Genomic DNA, 19,877 nt, shown 5'->3' on the forward strand with positions numbered 1-19,877 from the left:
TGCTATATTAGTATGACAACCAACATGTTTTGAACTAATTGATTTTGCAATGATATAAATGACAAATGAAATATGAATAGGCCCTACTTGCTTTAAAATGGATGGTAAATTTTGACGTGCATGCAATTGATGTTTGAAAATTAGACAAAATTTAAAGAAAAGTTTATAAACATTATCAAGAAAGATTGGTGTTAGATTGATTTGGTCTAAAGTGTGAACACTTGTTTAAGTTAATTATAATGTTAGTAATTAATTGTCTAAATTGTCAATTTGTTTGGCCTGGTTGAGAATCTTCAAAAATCTAGAAACATCATTTTCATCCTAATATACTTTCATTTTTTTAGAATATAGAGGAAAATTCACAATTGCTATTTTTTAGATGTGCATCAGGTAAATTCTTTTTTTTTTTCATAGTAACTCACAAGTTACATAGAAAGTGTAATTTATACTAAACAAATTTGATGTGAGGAACTCGATTAAAAAGAATTCGCAATTGATATTTTTTAGATGTGTATTAGATAAATTTATTTTTATGTAGTAACTCACAAATTACATAGAAAGTGTAAATTATACTAAACAAATTTGATGCGAGGAACTCAATTAAAAAGAATCTGCAACTGTTATTCTTTAGATGTGCATAAGATACCTTTGTTTTTATGTAGTAACTCACAAATTACACAGAAAATGTAAATTATACTAAACAAATATGATATGAGTAACTCGATTAAAAAGAATCCGCAATCACTATTCCTTAGATGTGCATCAGATAAATTTATTTTTATATAATAACTCACAAATTATATAGAAAATGTAAGTTATAATAAACAAATCTAATATGAAGAACTCGATTAAAAAGACGTACACTCCCAATTTAGGTACATAGAAAATGTAAATTACACTCATAAACTTTATAGAAAGTTTGATATGTCATATACACTCCCAATTCAGGTACTAATATTCACAATAAGGAAAACAATATTTTTTATTATTATTAATTTAGTCGGTATTCTGATTATAATTAATATATAATCATTATACTCAATAAACATACTAATTTATATACATTTGTTATACGTCAAGTATACGTCAGTAAGGATTATAAACTATTACGATTAGACAGGTGAAACTTTTAAGTTGACTAATTATAAGTATTAAGACCTCTTTAATTTAAGGCTATAAAATTTAAAACTCTTTTTTTTAAGTTTTTAAGTTAAAACTCTTATTCCTATTTATCCTATACTTAATATTATATGCTCTTACTTCTCTTTTTTGTTGTACTTTTTATTAAAGGTTTTTGGTTTAATAGATGTAATAAAGAAATTGCAGCAACACATGTGGGAGATGATATGAGGAGTGTCTTGCTGATCAGTTTTCCACATGACTTAGTTATTTTTTTCGTATTTATATTGAAATTCGATTAAATTTGGAATCGTATAAAGCATGATTATTTTTGAGGAACGACGCTTCCAAACATGATTTTTTTCATTCACAGAAACTCTAACTCGAGACTTCTGATTTAGAATGATTGAATTTCGAACCATTCACCACGGCATTGACATAATTGGTTAAACCAAGATAATATTCCATAGTGCATTTTTTTTTAAAAAAAATGGTTCAAAATGTAATTCATAAGATCCACGTGAACCTTCATCATCATCCATAAAATTGTGTGGGGATGTGGTGAGATTTGACCAAGAGTATATTTTGGTTTTTAAAGGATTGGTTTCTAAATTACTATTTTTTAGAATAGTTAAAAAATGTAACCCTCAATTAGTAAAAATAAATAAAAATTAATCCTTATCATACATCACTAAACATATTTAATTTTGAATTTAAAATTATTTACACATATTAGGAGATATTTTTAATATAAATACATGATCAGATGCCAAAATTATTAAATTTTGTCATCTTATTAGCATAATTGTCGCTATCCCCTTGTAAAGGCCAATTATGAACGCAACAAATCTAAGAAAATTTAAATTCAAAGCAGAATTGTAGCTATTCTCTTGGGAAAGATCAATTTTGAACGCAATAAATTTAAGAAAATTTAAATTCAAATTCTGAATCTGACTCAACGAACCAAAGAACAAAAGAACCAAAATTTGGGGCAACCCCTCTCTTTCTCTCTTTGGACTGATTCCCTTCAATCACATATCTCTCTCCCTTTGAAATTATAAAAGGAAAAAGGTGTTATATAGACCTTAAAGTAAAGATTCATTTTTTTCCACTTTAAACTCTCTCTCTCCCTCTCAAAAATCAAAATCTTCTTACTTCTCATTCATTCTTGTCACTAAATCTTTCATATATATATTTTTTTCAAAAATAATCGAGAAATTTCTGAAGTTCAATAATACACGATTCGAAATTATTTTTGAATTTTGAAGGGTCATTGAAGAATCCACAGATGGTTTATTATGGCATTTTCTTCTCTTTCATGTTGTTTATGTCTTAGCCTTTATTGTTAACCTATTCTCCTTTCTCTTTCTATCCTCATTTCCTCCACCAATCACACTTCTCTATTGCAATTCTTATAAACTTTTCGAATTCTAACGATATATGTGAGTCACTTTTGCAACAAGAGATATATTAACTTTAAATTATAAAGTTTGTGAGGTTGAAAAGTATATTAGGCTCACCAATCACACTTCTCTATTGCAATTTTTATAAACTTTGCGAGTTTGAGGGGTATATCTGAGCTATTTTTTAACAAGGGATATACCAGCTCAAAATTACAAAGTTGAGGGGTATATCATATCGTTTTCCCTTTGTTAATTCATTCAAAGATGGCAGTTCAAGCTCAATACCCATCAAATGTTCTCTTTCTAAATAGAAGTGTACAAGAAGGAAAGAGCCAAATTGGTAACAATTATTCATCATTTGTACTAGTTCAAACTCAACAACAACAACAACAAAGTGGAGTTCTTGGTGAAGAATCATTTCTTGATCCTACACAAATGCTATTCGATCCAGCAGGTAAAAAAAAATTAGATTACTCTCTTTTTCGCACATTTTAAGCACACAATTTAGGTATATCAACGATCTAACTAATCTGAATTTGGTTAATTACTTTCTAGATTTTTTTCGTGGGAGATAGAATTGCACACAAAATTCCAATGTCACATTCAGTAGTCGGATTAATCTGGATTCACATAGATATGAACTATTAAAAAGGATTTTTTTTCGTCATCAGGCTCGAAATCGAGACTAGTTGATTGATTGATTGATAGATTGATTCAATACAAAAGGAACTGATGTAATCTCTGTTTTTTTTCTTTGGTTTGTTGCAATGGCAGTTGAGGCGAATTCGCGAAAAAGAAGAAGAGAGCATACCTTAGCTACTACAACAACAACAACAGAGACGAGGAGTCCATTAATGTCGATCCAATCTCAACATCAACTTATCAATCTTACTCAATGTCACAACAACAATTCATCGCAGCACCAGCACCAGCAACACACAAATATTGTATCTACTGGCCTTCAATTGGCTTTCGGAGATCAATTGCATCATCATCATCAACAACAACATTCTGTTTCTCATCTATCTCTGCATCATCAATCATCAACAATAACAGACGATTTTCTCGCCTCTCATATCAAACAACAACAACATGAAATTGATCATTTCCTCCAACTCCAGGTAATGATTTGAAATTTTTTTCGATCGTTTTTTCAATTTTACTGTTGCATCAAGGCTCGGAGCATCCAATAAGTAAATAAATGAAAATGTACGTAAATTATGCCAATAGGGAGAACAACTGAGGCGTACGTTAGAGGAGAAAAGGAAGCGTCACTATCATGCGCTGATCGGAGCAATGGAGGAATCAACGGCTAGGAGGCTGAAAGAGAAGGAAACGGAGGTGGAGAAAGCAGCGCGGCGGAATACGGAGCTGGAGGCGCGTGCATCGCAGCTGATCGCGGAGGCGCGTGCGTGGCAAGTAAAGGCTTGTGAACAGGAAGTGACGGCAGCGACACTGCAAGCTCAGCTACAGCAGGCGATGGTGAACGGCGGTGGAATGAGTCCGCTCGAGGGAGACGGTGGCGGCGGAGAGGCGGAGGATGCTGAGTCAGTTTATGTTGATCCGGACCGGGTTGTTGAGTCGACCGGCCGGCCGAGTTGCAAGGGTTGTAGAAAACGGTTCGCTTCAGTTGTGCTTTTGCCTTGTAGGCATTTGTGTCTTTGTATAGAATGTGATGGTGTGGCCCAATCTTGCCCATTGTGTAGATCCATTAGAACCTCAAGTGTTGAGGTTTTTCTTTGTTAGTGGCCCAAATAGAAAGCCCAATTTTAGGCCCAACTCCTCATCTCTACTCATAGCGTCTTCATCACCGAGTAAATCCTCATCATCATCATCCGTAAGATGAAAGAACCTCATTCTAGTACCAAAGTTGGAATAGATATTTGATTCGTGAATTAATACTTATCTCCATAATAAGTTCCTCAAGTTGATCAGGCCCGACATGTTTTGGACATCGCAAAGGAGATTATTGAGATTCCATGAAGACGACTCATTAGCCACTTTTTAATCATGTCTTTGTAAAATAGTTATTGTTATAGAGTTTTCACTTGTGGATTTTAAAACATTTAAGAACAATGGCTATTTTTTAATTACGACTGAAATAGCTGTTTGAGAAATTTCTCTCTTTATCTCATGATAGTGGATAAAAGAACATTTTTCTAAAGCTTTGATTATAAAAATTGAAACTATATGACAGTAAAAGTGGCTATTTGTGAATTTTTTTTCCATTTATCTCATGATTGTAGAGTAAAAGAAAATAAGAAAATGAAAAAATGGATTAAAAAAAAGTGTTGTATTGCTTTCTTTGAAATCTTTTTCTTTACTTTTACTCTTCTTAATTGATTTTTTTCTAATTAAAAACCAAATTGAAGGCTCAAATTCAACAGAAAGTTCATGTTGGATCTTTAAATTATATCGGGTAAGAATAATATTTATTGATCGTTTTTCAATCATATTTTCGGAAAATAGTTATTGCTATTTTGAATTTATAGATTTTCTAGATAATGACTATTTTTCTTAATTACAAGGTTAAAAGTGATTTTTTATGATTTTTTTTCTCCATTTATCTTGTGACGGAGGGTAAAAGAAAAAATGACTTCTTTTGACATGCTTATTTAACAGTAACTTTATTTCATTTTAATCTGTTTAAATTCTAATTATGAGTCACTTTAAGCCCCTAATTTTAAAATATAGCAAAACTCAACACAATTCAAGTAGCAATGATTCACAACCACTAAAACATTTTGAAAGGATGTTAGATGATTCCAAAGTAAATGACATAAATATTCCCTCAACTATAGGAGTAGGTCTAAAATGGTCCCTGAACTATGCACTTAACAGATTTAGTCCTTTAACTATTCAAAAAATTGTCAGTTTTGGTCCCTTAACTATACACTTACCGGTTTTAGTCCCTTAACTATAAATTTGCCGATTTTAGTCTTTAAGTATTCACAAACTTATTAAGTTTGGTCTTTGTCCATTTTTTTAAATACAAATAGCTTTGATTTTTAATACGCACCATCCTAAACTTTGATATTTTTTATTTGAGAAACTTATCATGCATCATGCTAATCAATGCGAATTTTATTTAATTTACTCAAATTTCTTTACGTAAAATAAAATGAATAGAATAATAAAATTGATCTATTTAAAAATAAGTTTAAAAAATTGCAAATCTACCATTTTATAAATTACCATTTCTGAAAAATTAAACAAATTTCGTTCAATGAAATCATTGGAGTACAAACTTTGGATTTAACGGATAATAACTTTTTACTTATTATAATAAAGTTTAACATATTCAAGTCATTAGTAACAATAATATGCTTCATTTTATCCTCTGTTGAATAAAATTATGACACATATTTTCTTTCCTCGTGAATTTTATTTTAAATCGTTGAGGTTAATTTGAAGAAAAAGTAACGGAGAGAGAACCTACAAAAAAAGTTGCTAAATGATTTAATTTCTCGAGGCATAGATTCTATTAATATAAACCTAAGCTATTTGTATTTAAAAAAATGGACAAAGACCAAACTTGATAAGTTTTTAAATACTTAAAGGACTAAAATCGGTAAGTTTATAGTTAAGGGACTAAAATCGATAAGTGTATAGTTAAGGAATCAAAACTGACAAGTTTTTGAATAGTTGAAGGACTAAATATGTTAAGTGTATAGTTCAGAGACCATTTTAGACCTACTCCTATAGTTGATAGACTATTTATGTCATTTTCTCGATGATATATTTAACCTAATTTTAAAATATAGCAAAACTCAACACAATTCAAGTAGCAATGATTCACAACCACTAAAACATTTTGAAAGGATGTTAGATGATTCCACTTGATATTTAACCTCATCCCAAGTGGATTTTTCTTGTCACTTCTTTTGAAGAAAAAACAACATAAAATACAAAACAATCTGACTGTATTTTGTATTCTTAATTGATGACATTTAGGGTCCCTTTGATATATGCATTATCCAAATCTCAAATTAAATATATTCTTCTCCGAATTAATGAATAAATATTTGATATAATCAAATTTTGATATATCATGTATGTTGTTGTTGATGATTGTGAATATTGGCTGGTTAAAAGGAAAGAGAAATCAGAAATCTCATAGAATTGACGTTGTTCAGATCATTAGATTTAAAAAAAGAAAAGAAATTTAATCGTTATTAAAATCCTCTTTTCCCGATCATAAAATCCTTTGATCCTTTTTTTTTTTTTTTTTAATCTTTCATCCCTAGTTCACAAATTTCAAATACTATTAAATGTTCCATCATTTAATTACTCATTGTTATGACTTGTATTATTACTTCATATCTTAGAGTAATATAGTTATGAAAATAGTTAAATTATAAATATTTTCTACATAAAAGAATCAACACACGTATTTTTACTAATTGAATATGAAATGTATTAAGCCATATATTATAAGGACCAAAATTAAGATTTACCTTTTAACTAAATTATGAAGTACTCTCTCATTTTAATATTAAAATGAATGAAAAAATTGTTAGTACATGTCAACATTTTAATATTATATTTGATATTAAAGTGCATAATTCTAAAATTATCAAAGTGTGCTACTGCACAATTGTGGCATTTACATTTGGTGGGTATTATTTTGCACATTGATGTGCCATTGTGCAACATCTTTATTCCAACTCTTCAATTAGCTCGTTATTCTACCTAATTATTCTTATAATTCATATAAAGAATAAAGGAAATTATGATAAAGAAAAATATTTTAAGTCTTTAACTAATTTACTATAATAAAGAGAGTAACTATATGTTGAAGAAGGTGTTCTTTTGTGGAGTTTTGAACTCTCCAACTAATCTGAAGTAACTTGAGTTGTACGACGTTGTTGGACTATTGTATCCTACAGATAACAAATCAAGAGATATATTGTTGGATTGATGTAAATTATATCGCAGTGAGCTTGAATCTCCTTAAAGAGAGCGAGATATCCGCACCTCAACCTGAATATATATTTTTATTTATTTTTGTTATTTTATTATCAAATGTAATTTATTATATTTGTGATATATTATACCAACATTATATTATACCTTTTTTTAACTCTCAAATAAAATCCGCAGTCACTATTATTGCAGCGTGCATTAGGTAAACTCGCCTAGCTCACATGCATTAGCTTGCAAATCAAACAGAAGATGTAAAATATATTAGATAGGTTCAATGCAATAATCACGACTAAAAAGACGTTGATAAAGCAAATCGTTCTCTAACCTTTCGTATGGGACACCACATGATTTACCAACTCAACCATCTTTACAATGGTATATTTTACATTACACGTGACATATATCCTTTCTTAATGCAATGAATCGACAAATCATATAATACTACATACTTGTGGATTATAAATCTTAGCATTATAATTTATAAACTTTGCATCATAATGTCAACAAATATGGAAATAAAATCCTATTTTCTATGTCATACCAAAAATATTGCACGTGTTAGTGGAACAAACACGTGTGAACACTCACAGCCAATCAATTTTCAAAATTTAGACTCAAAGTTTAATGATAGAGTATTCATTTAATTATTGCAAACTGTTCAATCACTTGCTGGTCCACTGTATCTGCAAAAATTCTAATTGCTTCAAAAGCATCCTTTTCATCATAGCCTTAAAAAGTTGTATGCAAAGTTAAAAGTGCAACTCTATATTTTTGCCAAACTCAAGAAATTTGTGTAGCTAATGATCTTGAATTTGAGATTTTCTACACCAATATATTGTTATATATAATAGGTTATAAGTCGTTGTGCTATTGACAAGTCAAATTAATATTGCTCACACAAAATCCTGCATATGATGTACATTATTATTACTTAAACATGAAAAATTAACACAAAAAGTTTGATGCTTAAGTTGGATGTGAGCAAGTATTTTCGATTCTTAATCTCCAGTTAGATATTTCGTTATCAGTTTCAGTACTTCAATTCAAATACATAATTACTTATTTATAAAATCAAAACTTTTCATCACTTGTTATTTATCATGTATTTGTAACCAGCTAATTCAATTGAATGATGCATTTTGTTATTACTTGCAAAACACTTGCTTGACTAGAACACATACAACAAATGTGTAAAGTTGGATCAATATGAGTAGCTATGTGTGACTTATAGTGATTTCTTGAGAAAAAAGAGTTGTTGAAGAAAAGTAAAGCAAAGAATTTTGATTATACCCACAAACTCAACTTCTTTTTAGAGCCCTTCATATTTCATACTTATCTTTAAAATTATGAATTATACATATTGGGAAATTCAAGATTTATTTTCATCCACAAAATGTGTTTGAAGAGCTAGACTTTATTCAAGTACATGACAAGAAGAATGTGCTAATTTCTTGTGGGGTATGCCCAATTGTGGCAATAGCAAGCCACCCATTGGTTATCACACAAATATGGCTAGAAAATTATAGTTGAAAATAAAAAAAATTCACTTATTCTCCTTTTTTTCTATCCAATTAAGAATATTCCGTAAAAATATCTATAGCATAGCAAACAATAATATTTTAAATGCTGCTGCATAAAATTATTCGTTAAATTCTAAAAATTAATTCATGAGATGAGACCGACAACACAAGCAAATAAAACTATTCATAGTTAGCCAAAAGAAACATGAAAATAGGTTTTAGTGTTCCACAATATACACTAGAATGGCAAGTTAAGTAGAATTTGTGCAAATAGGCCTATTAAGGGTAAAATATTTAAACTTAGCCTTTAATTAAAGATGAATGGATCTCACTATATCTATCGGGGATACAACCTCCAATATCCAAGGAATTCAAATATTAATTGTCAATCTTTTCCTAGAACGTATTTTATATTTCTTGACTTGGTTAAAGAAACCATAACTAAAGTTAAAAATATAAATGTGTTTAATATGTGTCATTTTGTCAAGTTGAGAACGGGACGTACCTGGAAAAGGTATATATGCTGACCTGTCTTGAACTTTTACACTTTTCTTCCTTTTAATTTCTTAAAAATAAAACTCTCAAAACTTTCCTCATCCATACATCATATATTTGATCCCCTTTATAAATATACATCCAAAAGCTTCATCAATCCCTACCTCTTCTATTTTTCAAACTTCAATTTTCAACAAAAACACACAAAAAAAAATGGCTTTAACACCTTGTTCTTCAACTTCTTTTATCAATAAAAAAGAAAGAAAAAATTATAGAACACATGATGATATCTCAAGCATGATTTGTTTTGCTAAAATCAATCCACCATCATGCAATCTCAAAGTAAAAAGTTCCAATCAAGAAGTTCAATTCTTGAATCCCAATATGGAAGAAAAAGAGAAATTCCATATGCTCACAAGTAGTACTCATAGCAACAATAGTAGTACCAAAGTGCCTGTTTTTGTGATGTTACCACTTGACACTATATCAATTGGAGGCAATATGAACAAGCCAAGAGCTATGAATGCTAGTTTGATGGCATTAAAAAGTGCTGGAGTTGAAGGGGTAATGGTGGATTGTTGGTGGGGTTTGGTTGAAAAAGATGGACCTTTGAAGTATAATTGGGAAGGATATGATGAACTTGTCAAGATGGTTCAAGCAAATGGATTGAAGCTTCAAGTTGTCATGTCTTTTCATCAGTGTGGTGGTAACGTCGGAGATTCCTGCAGGTATTATTGACCTCTTCTGTCATTTTTATCTATCGTTTAATGTTCTGATACACCTGTTAAGAAAATGATTTGATAGCATCTATTAATCATTAGAGGTACTATTTGACTGTATACCCCTTTATCTATTACCTGAATGAGTCATTAATGACCATATTCTTTATTGAATATTAATAGTGGAATTGATTATTTTTTTTAAAAAACAGTAATGTTTGTTGATTTTCTAGAGTTCAAATATTTAGCAATTTTTTGTTTGTGTTTCTTGAAAACTAATATATAGTATACATACCATTATTTCTTACATTCTCTTTATATCTATTGTTTTGTTCTATTTTCAACAATTAGTTTTCTTTTTGAAATTGTTGATAGAATTATACCTATGGGCTATGGACAAAACCCTATCCTACTATTGCCACATCTTCCAAAATCTCAAAATGTATCATTTTTATATAATCTACGTACCATGGTTGTTCAAGTTTTTTTTTATGATCAAGTGTAGTACTGAAGTTAGAAATTTCGTCACAGGTGTTTGAGATTTAATAAATATATATGTAAAAAGTAACTTTGGACCAATATACACGATATACTTTTCTATATACAAGTTCAACTGACCTCCCTTTAGTCTATTAACTTGAAACAAGTAAATACACAATATACTTTTATATATACTAGTAAAAAAAATTGACAAAGGGTGTTCAACTGACCACCCTTCCGCATCATGTGTTGCTCCGCCACTGATTAATCTTAAAATTGTGAATTTATTTTTGCAGCATCCCTCTACCTCCATGGGTACTTGAAGAAATTAGCAAAAACCCAGATCTTGTGTATACAGATAGATCAGGCAGGAGAAATCCTGAGTACATTTCTTTAGGTTGTGATCAATTACCAGTACTTAGAGGAAGAACACCAATTCAAGTCTACACTGATTACATGAGAAGTTTTAGAGAAAGATTCAAGAATTACTTAGGAGATGTTATAGTGGTAAGTCTTTTAATTCTTCTTTACAAAGTTTAAGTCTTATGCACTGACGATATGAAAAATATTTACATTGATATAACTATTCTTTACATTGTCCGTGTATATTATAGAAAAACAAGTGAAAGATATCAAAATCAATGAATTACTTTATGTCAATCTCAAGTGATCAACCAAACTTGTTTGTTTAACCAAATACAAAATAGTGGACCACTAAAAAAAATTTAAAGTGTCATAATATTAGGGACCACAATTTTCCTAGCTAAAATAAAAGAGAAAAAATTGAATTTGAATTTTTATTTTTTTTATTTTTCCACAGGAAATACAAGTGGGAATGGGTCCTTGTGGTGAACTAAGATATCCATCTTATCCAGAAAGCAATGGTACTTGGAGATTTCCTGGTATTGGTGAATTCCAATGCTTTGACAAGGTAAAACTTTACTTTTTCCTTCTACATTTTGAGATAGTGGCGGAGCCAGAAATTTTAATGAAAAAAATTAAAAAATGCAAGGATGTCACACCTATCTAAACCCTATGCTGTCCCGACACTTCAAAAATATCAATAGGCATATGTCTGGTTTTTCAAAAATTATGCATTTTTGGAAGATCTAACATAGGTGCGACAACAAATTTTTGGAGAATCTGAGCAACATAGCCTAAACGGTGTCTAAGCCACTTTTTGTCACTACACTAAAATCTTCTCTTATGTCAAGGCAATCGATTCAACAATGTATATATATATATATATATATATATATATATATATATATAAATATACATAAAAAAGTTGTTTTTAATGTATTTGTATCGTAGGCGAAGGGAATTCAGTTGAGCCCCTAGCAAGAGACTTCCACAAAATGAAACATAAAAAAATAAAAACTAAACTTTTTTCCTTTGTTGATATTATAAACAGTACATGAAGGCTTCACTAGCAGCATCAGCAGATGCAATGGGAAACGAATTGTGGGGCCGAGGTGGGCCCCACGATTCTGGTCAGTACAACCAGTTTCCAGAGGAAACTGGTTTTTTCAAAAAGGATGGAACATGGAATAGTGAATATGGACAATTTTTCCTAGAATGGTATTCAAGAAAGTTATTAGAACATGGAGACACTATCCTAGCATCAGCAGAAAGCATATTCAAAGGAACAAGTTGTAAATTATCAGGCAAAGTAGCTGGAATTCATTGGCATTATAACACAAGATCACATGCAGCAGAGTTAACAGCAGGGTACTATAACACAAGGAACAAAGATGGTTATTTACCAATAGCACGTATGTTCGCGAAACGTGGGGTTGTTTTTAACTTTACTTGTATGGAAATGAGGGATGGGGAGCAGCCACATAGCGCGAATTGTTCACCAGAAGGTTTGGTTAGACAAGTGAAAAACGCGACTAGAAATGTTGGAGTAGAACTAGCTGGAGAAAATGCGTTAGAGAGGTATGATGGAGGAGGATATGCACAAGTTTTGAGTACAAGCAGAGCAGACTCTGGAAATGGATTGAGTGCATTTACATATTTGAGATTGAACAAAAGGTTGTTCGAGCCCGAGAATTGGAGAAATCTCGTTGAGTTTGTGAAGAACATGTCGGAAGGAGGTAACACGAGGCTTCCAGACTGCGATTCGAGTAGGACAGACTTGTATGTTAGATTTGTCAAACAGAGTCATGCTAAGAAAACTGCAGAGGTTGCAGTTGTGTAGAGAGGTTCATTTGGCCTCGGGGCTTTGGTTCAGTGGTAAGAGTGCAACATATGTCACAAGTTTAAACTGGACCTTCATAGATTTTTCAATTATAAAAGAAAATGTATTCATCAATGTAACATGTAAAATATATAGTCACTCTTATATAGTATAGCATATAAAGAGGAGAATAAAAGCTAAAAACTAAATTATAGTACCTAGTCCATAAAAGTCTGAAAAATATTTGTTATTTCTGCAACTATAGGACTCAAATGAGTATATTCTTTTTCTTTGTACAAAATAATAATAAATTGTGCCTTTCCACATTTAATATTGTAGAGAAAAAGCTCCTACAATTAAGTATTATGTACATATATAGTTTTGTTAATCATATTTCTTCTTACTTTTATTGTGATATTAAAATAAATTATACGAGTCCCTCTAATGTAGTCTATAATACACAATTTCGTCCTGCATTTCTATCAGAGTTGTCTCCACGACTTTGACAGAAGTGCAGGATAAGATAGACCACGATAGACCCTTCACCCTTGTGGTCCGATTCTTTTTCAAATTTCACATATGAAAACTTTGATACACCGGACTCGATATGTACCCCGGTGTACTCTCGTACCATTGGTTGATTAATTTTAGTGCTTTTCTACATGTTGCAAACCCAATAATTTCAATATGCGTAACCTATTTTGCTCTCTTAAGTTACAATTTATCAATTCGGATTCCAATCATAGCCACTTAATTCGCTATTAGGCTGCTTTGCCAATATTGGTCCAGGCCCATTCCTATCGATACTGCCAAACATGCCCTTCGGCCCAATATCCTTCACAGCAATACTCCCATCTTTATAAAAAAAAAACCTTGCCCTCAAGGTTCAAGTCAAGAATAGGGTTAACAAATAATGACATGAATGAACCTTTTCTCAAACGAAAATAACATAGATGAGCCAAATTTTAACTGATGACAAAAATAATTTTTTTTTCTAAAAGTTCGATGACATATACGTATAGACTCACCATGATCCATAATTTTTTTAGGCATTTAGGAGCCGTTTAACATGAATTAGGAGATTTTCTCAGTTTTTCGTGTGTTAGCCCATTAATATTTTGTTGATATAAATTTTGGTCAATTTTTTGAAAAAACTTTACGGGACCATCTGTAATGAGTTGAGAGATCAGTACGTTCAACCTCACCATGATTCACAACATTTTTTGGGCATTTAGGAGTCATTTAACATGAATTAAACGATGATCCACAACGTTTTTGGATATTTAGGATCCATTTAACAAAAAATAGGCAATTTTTCAGTTTTTCATATGTGTTAGTTCATGAATATTTTGGTGATATGACTTTCGATTTTGTATTAAAAAATATACTTAAAAAACTAGGAGGTCAGGGCCTGATGTTAATTTGGGCCAGACTGAATACATTCAACTGGGCCGCATCCCAACCCAACCCGATCCAAAATTGTATAAATTAGTTGAACGAAGGATTTTAGGGTTTCCTCTGCTAACTAACGCCCTTCCTTCATCGAGAACAAATTCAGCAAAGATGGTAACTTCTCAATTTTCATACATATCAGCTCAATCTTTTTGTTCTTTCTTCAAAATTTGTGTTTTCGGTGATTGATTTTTGTTTTTTTGTGCGAAAATAGTTCTGTTTTCGTCAGGTTTGATATTGATTACTTGTTATTGTTAAGTGTCAAAAAGATCTATATTACTGATCCATTGGAATTGGAGCTGTTTTTTGGTCTCAGATATGGCTATGAAAAGATATAGCAGAGGTGGATTAGGTTTTTGAGCTAGCGGGTTATGGAGTTTTAACAGTTGATTTGGTCTATTTCCAGCTTTATTTGCTTCTATCCCGTACATCTGGGTACAGTATATTGGTCTTTTCGTCGAACAATTTGTTTTAAAAAGGTGTCTTTAGAAAACTAAAATGTTAATTTGTGCATTAGAGTGTGTTCTCTAGCTATCTTGTCGTTGTTTCTGTTTGTTTGTTGTGACTGCCTTTTTTAATTGTTCTTTGAGCTGAGTGTGAGCAACAGCCTCTCTAACCTCAAGTTAGGGGTGAGTTTTGTGTACACTCTACCTCTAGACCCTACAGGTGCGATTACATTGGGTTTGTTGTTGTTGATTTAGATTGTGTTCTCTAGGATCATTTAGTTGTAATGTTTTCATGACTAAGAAAGGTAGTGCTTTTTATGGATTTGGATCGAGAGAATACACGAAGTTTTTGTAAGCTTAGCAGGATTGAAGTTTTGACAGCTGATATTTCATGCTTCATTGATCACTATATCGCACCCTTTAGTGCAACGCATTGCTCTGTTCATGAACAATTTGAAAAAAAAAAGTGCCTTAAGAAAGCTAAAAATGTTAATTTGTTTGTGGGTTCATCTGGTTGTAATACTTTTATGATTAGGAAAGGTAGTGACTTTTGATGGATTTGGATTGAGTGATCCACTAAGGTTTTCAAGCTTAGCTGGACTGGTGTTGTGACAGCTGATAACCCATGCTTCATTGATCACTATGTCACTTTTTAGAAAAACATTGCTTTGTTCATGAACAATTTGAATAAAAGAGTGTTTAGATAACTAAAATGTTAATTTGTTCAGCTCATCTGGTTGTAATATTTTCATTACGAGGAAAGGCAGTGCGCTTTGATTGATTTGGATTGAGAGGTTGAATATTCCTAGATGAGAAATTATGTTCAGAGTTACTGATCAATTAAGATATTGACAACATCTTTGTTGTAGAGGTGTGCTTGTTCATTCCACCATTGAGGTGGACCTAGTCGTAGATGACTTTTGATGATGAAGATTCATTTTTTTCAGTTGAGGCTTTTTTAAGATGAGTTATAAAATAACATACTATTTTTTTTCTGCAGACTAAGAGGACCAAGAAGGCTGGAATAGTTGGGAAATATGGTAAGTAATGGTTCTATAATTTTTTTTATGTTTCCCTTTGCATTGTCCATGCAGTATATTTGTTTACATAAATACACAGATAGAACTGCATTTTATATGCATGAATATGGTTGATTAACTTGCTTCTATATGTATTTCACACAAAAGACTTTGGTCTTAGCTAGAATGGCAAGCTATGCTGAATCTGAAGAAACCACAGTTTAGTTGCACATTTGTTAAAACAAAGATGTACCAATATTCCTTGTATTCTTGATTATACTAGAACATGTTACTTAAATTTTGTATAACTTTAGTTCATTCAATCTACGAATACTTGCTGAAAAATTTAATGGGATAATTTTTTGACAATTTTTTCGAGTAAATAGAAAGAGCTCACATAGGAAATTGCAGAACTGTTCTGGTTTGTTAAGAATATCAATTGGTTGCATCCATCTAATTATCCCCATTGTTTTTCCACTGGTTATTTTATTAGAACTCCTATGTATATACTTTTCATTTAACATTTAATTATTTGTATGTAGATTGCCTTTTCCTCTTTCTGCAGTTACATAGAATGTGTTCTGTTTTTTGTCCAGCAAAGTTATGTTTCTAAATATCTCATATTTGTTTAGGTACCCGGTATGGTGCCAGTCTGCGAAAGCAGATTAAGAAAATGGAGGTTAGCCAGCATAGCAAGTACTTCTGCGAGTTTTGTGGAAAGGTATGTTTTTTTGGTCTTTTGGATAAATTAGCAGCTATATGAAACGGGATTTCACCATCTCCGGAATGCCTTTCTGCTCTACTTGGTTTGCCTTATATACATGTGATCTGAAGATATACTTGTCACTATGAGCAGTATGCAGTGAAGAGGAAAGCTGTAGGTATTTGGGGCTGTAAAGATTGCGGCAAAGTCAAAGCAGGCGGTGCTTATACATTGAAGTAATAATTTATTCCCTTATCTATATTTGTCTTCAATTTTTCCTTCTTTTTTTTTGCGCGAGTAACTGATTCATCTTTTTCTTCAATAGCACTGCAAGTGCTGTGACAGTTAGGAGCACAATCCGAAGATTGAGGGAGCAAACTGAGAGTTAGAGCAATCATCAATCAGCTTTTTTGTTTATCTGCTTATGACTAGTCTATGGAATTTTGAGATCAGATATGTTTTTCAATTACAAGACCATTTTGATGTTTGTGAACGCACTCGATTAAGTCATTTAGATACTGTTGAGGAAATTGATCTTTTCTGAGAAAGTTAATATCATTTCCATCTCTTCTTGCAATGATTTTTTGAGTTCGCAGATTAGCTTCACTATATTATTCATTTCTTCGAGACTCTTGCTACAAAAATGAAAGCTACATACAACCCCAATTTTGGAGGTGTTTTAGCTTATCATTTGGTAAGTTGGAGTGTTTAACTGACACAATTGAGATGATATATTGAATGAAGCTAAAGTTGTTCTTTGAATAGTGAATAGTTGGGGATAAAATGAGTTCTGTTTGAGTAGAACATCACATTTATATTACCCACTCTAATTACTTGGAAATTTAAACAACATGACTTTAATTAATGAACAACATATGTGATGATGGTATTACAGCCTGGGACAATATGATGGAACAAAATTTCAAACTAACAAAAATAATTTATCAAATAATCACAAATTACTGATAAAATTCTTGTCCAATATTATCATTCATCATCATATTATATAAACACAAATTCTACAGATCATCATCATCATGGAGAGAGTACTTGTTCAAAAATCCCATAAAATAAAATAAAAATCTATGTCAAATTCTTTCAATTGTGATTAATAGAATCACATCTCTTCCTCACCTCTCCTTGTTGACCAATCTTGACTTGATATACACTTACTTTCTCCATTGCTTGAGCAAAATCATTAGCAAATGCAATAGCATTATTGGCATATAATTCAACAAATGACTTTGTCCTAGGGTCACTATATAATAATTGGTCTGAACCTAGTACCCCTATGCCCTTCATTAAATTCTTGAACAACACATTGTCAAAATTACCAGGACTTATAACATCTAGGAAGGCTGACATGTCATTGTTACTTGTATAATTTGCACACATTTTTCTCAATCTTTCAACTAATATTGGGTTCATTGTAGGGTCAGGAGTTGGGAATATCCTATGAGCAAACTCCTTACAATGAACAAATCCAATTGTATGTCCACCACCAATCAACACAACCATATCCTTGACATCAAACCCCATGGATTGGAATTTATTGATCATTAGGTCAACCGTCGCATTCGCGCGCGTCAGGTGTGCTTCCACGTTTGATAAGTTGGAAACTAGACTGTCCTTCCGGCCCAACTGGACTTTGTAGTGGGGACCACCAGTTATGACGATGAGGTTTCGGGTGGCGGTCGCTAAGATGTCCGCACACGACACGATGCCCGGGCAAGCAAGCTCGACCGCGGTCTTGATGCGGGTGATTAGGTCAAACGCGTCTCCCGCAAGGGAATGGTTGATGTCGTAGTCGAGCTCGGATTTGTTGAAGGCGGTTGGTTTGATAAGGATGGAGGCATCACAACCATCTACAGCACAGTCGTGGAAAAAGACGCGGAGGGTCGCGGCCGCCGTGGCGGGGAATTCCGTTTGTTTTTGTTGAGAGATGTCCCTCACAATGGAATCAAATTGTGGACATGTTTTAGCATAGTAGTCCAATGTAAGTTGTGCATGAGAAAAAGCAAAAGATGAAAACAAGAGAAAAAGCAATGGCCAAGTCATTGTTAAAAAAGAGAAGAAAACAGATCAATTGATCTGTTTCTTCTCACAAAAAAAAGAAGATGATTATGGAGTCAAATTCCAAAGGGGATTACAAAAAACTAAACACATTTGATAATGAAAGAAAGAAAACAAATGTAGAGAAAGAAGAATTGGATGATAATTAATTTTATGGTTAAGAGATGTTTTAGGGAAACAATGGTTATATTTTTATTTAATTTATTCATCTAATTTTTTTTATGTGATTGAAGAATTTCAATTGATCATGACATGCGGTTGATCAACCATTTAAATATATTTCATTTGTAAAAAAGTAATTATAGGTAAATCTCGATGTGCATTTGGTTTTTCGATTTGGTTTTATACTATTCGGTTTGGGTTTTTCGGTTTTTGGTTTTGAAAAAGTGTAACCCAATCCGAACCAAAAAAAATTTGGTTTGGTTTGGTTTGGTTTTTCTCTTTTTGGTTTGGGTTTTTTCGGTTTGGTTAATCGGTTATGTCAATTATTAAAAACATAACAAAGTTATATTTGCAATTTAAAAAAAATTATATATATATATATATAATATTGAATTTCTTAAATATACTTTTTAATATAAATCAAAAGTAAAACGTAAAACACAATACTTGAAAGTATATCAATTATAGATGTCCAAACATAAAAAAATAAACTAAATCATAATGAAAATAACTAAAAAGGGACAAAAGTGGTTAACTTCAACTTAATTCTAAACATATATATATATATATATATATATAATTCGATTTTTTCATTTTTTCGGTTTTCATTTTTCTAAATCCGAAATCAAACCAAAAAACCAAACAAAGTAAATTATAAATCCAAAACCAAACCAAAAATCCAAAAAACCAATCCAAATTAGAATTCGGTTTAATTTGGTTTGGTTTTTCGATTTAATCCAAATAGTGCACGCCCCTAAATCTCTTTGATAAGCATTAATCGTTTATCAGGTGACACAAGAAAATTTCTACGATAAGTATTAATTGATAACCTGATAAAAATTGTTGATGAACTTGCCATCACAAGTGAAGCTATAAAATGTTTTTAGATTTTACTTAAACAAGCCATAAAAAGCTAATAGATCATATCTCTTTGTCCTTCCCCAATTTTTTAAATAATTTGTTTTTTTTTTAAAATGAGCTCTTGGTAACAAGTTCACGACTCATAAATGTCAAATTCTGACTTTGCTGCTTTACTTTATAGCTAAATCATATATATTTAATTCACGATTTATTTGGCATAAAATAAAGAATTTCACATTATTTAATAAATAGTATTAGCTATATAGAATTCAATGAGGCCAACATAACATTGTATTAGGTGAAAAAAAAAAACATTG

General features: G+C 31.5%; 4 protein-coding genes across 4 annotated transcripts; 3 read left to right on the plus strand and 1 right to left on the minus strand.

Moving 5' to 3' along the window:
- The first annotated feature begins 2,209 nt into the window (after nucleotides 1-2,209).
- LOC125841438 (BOI-related E3 ubiquitin-protein ligase 1-like) lies at nucleotides 2,210-4,456 on the plus strand. Its single transcript, XM_049520571.1, has 3 exons — nucleotides 2,210-2,976; nucleotides 3,297-3,643; nucleotides 3,753-4,456. The coding sequence occupies exons 1-3, from the start codon at nucleotides 2,787-2,789 to the stop codon at nucleotides 4,266-4,268; spliced, it is 1,053 nt and encodes a 350-aa protein (XP_049376528.1). The 5' UTR covers nucleotides 2,210-2,786; the 3' UTR covers nucleotides 4,269-4,456.
- A 5,157-nt stretch (nucleotides 4,457-9,613) lies between these two features.
- Nucleotides 9,614-13,179, plus strand: LOC125841433 (beta-amylase 3, chloroplastic-like). Its single transcript, XM_049520566.1, has 4 exons — nucleotides 9,614-10,191; nucleotides 10,959-11,169; nucleotides 11,483-11,593; nucleotides 12,077-13,179. The coding sequence occupies exons 1-4, from the start codon at nucleotides 9,677-9,679 to the stop codon at nucleotides 12,863-12,865; spliced, it is 1,626 nt and encodes a 541-aa protein (XP_049376523.1). The 5' UTR covers nucleotides 9,614-9,676; the 3' UTR covers nucleotides 12,866-13,179.
- Nucleotides 13,180-14,278: 1,099 nt separating this feature from the next.
- Nucleotides 14,279-16,994, plus strand: LOC125841446 (60S ribosomal protein L37a). Its single transcript, XM_049520581.1, has 5 exons — nucleotides 14,279-14,410; nucleotides 15,743-15,782; nucleotides 16,394-16,482; nucleotides 16,618-16,700; nucleotides 16,790-16,994. Exons 1-5 carry the CDS (start codon nucleotides 14,408-14,410, stop codon nucleotides 16,851-16,853), a joined length of 279 nt encoding a protein of 92 aa, XP_049376538.1. The 5' UTR covers nucleotides 14,279-14,407; the 3' UTR covers nucleotides 16,854-16,994.
- Nucleotides 16,995-17,425: 431 nt separating this feature from the next.
- On the minus strand, nucleotides 17,426-18,597 carry LOC125841439 (peroxidase 41-like). Its single transcript, XM_049520572.1, has one exon. It carries the CDS (start codon nucleotides 18,520-18,522, stop codon nucleotides 17,563-17,565), a length of 960 nt encoding a protein of 319 aa, XP_049376529.1. The 5' UTR covers nucleotides 18,523-18,597; the 3' UTR covers nucleotides 17,426-17,562.
- Nucleotides 18,598-19,877: the final 1,280 nt, after the last annotated feature.

The sequence above is a fragment of the Solanum stenotomum genome, chromosome 10, assembly GCF_019186545.1.
Source record: "Solanum stenotomum isolate F172 chromosome 10, ASM1918654v1, whole genome shotgun sequence".
NCBI lineage: Eukaryota > Viridiplantae > Streptophyta > Magnoliopsida > Solanales > Solanaceae > Solanum > Solanum stenotomum.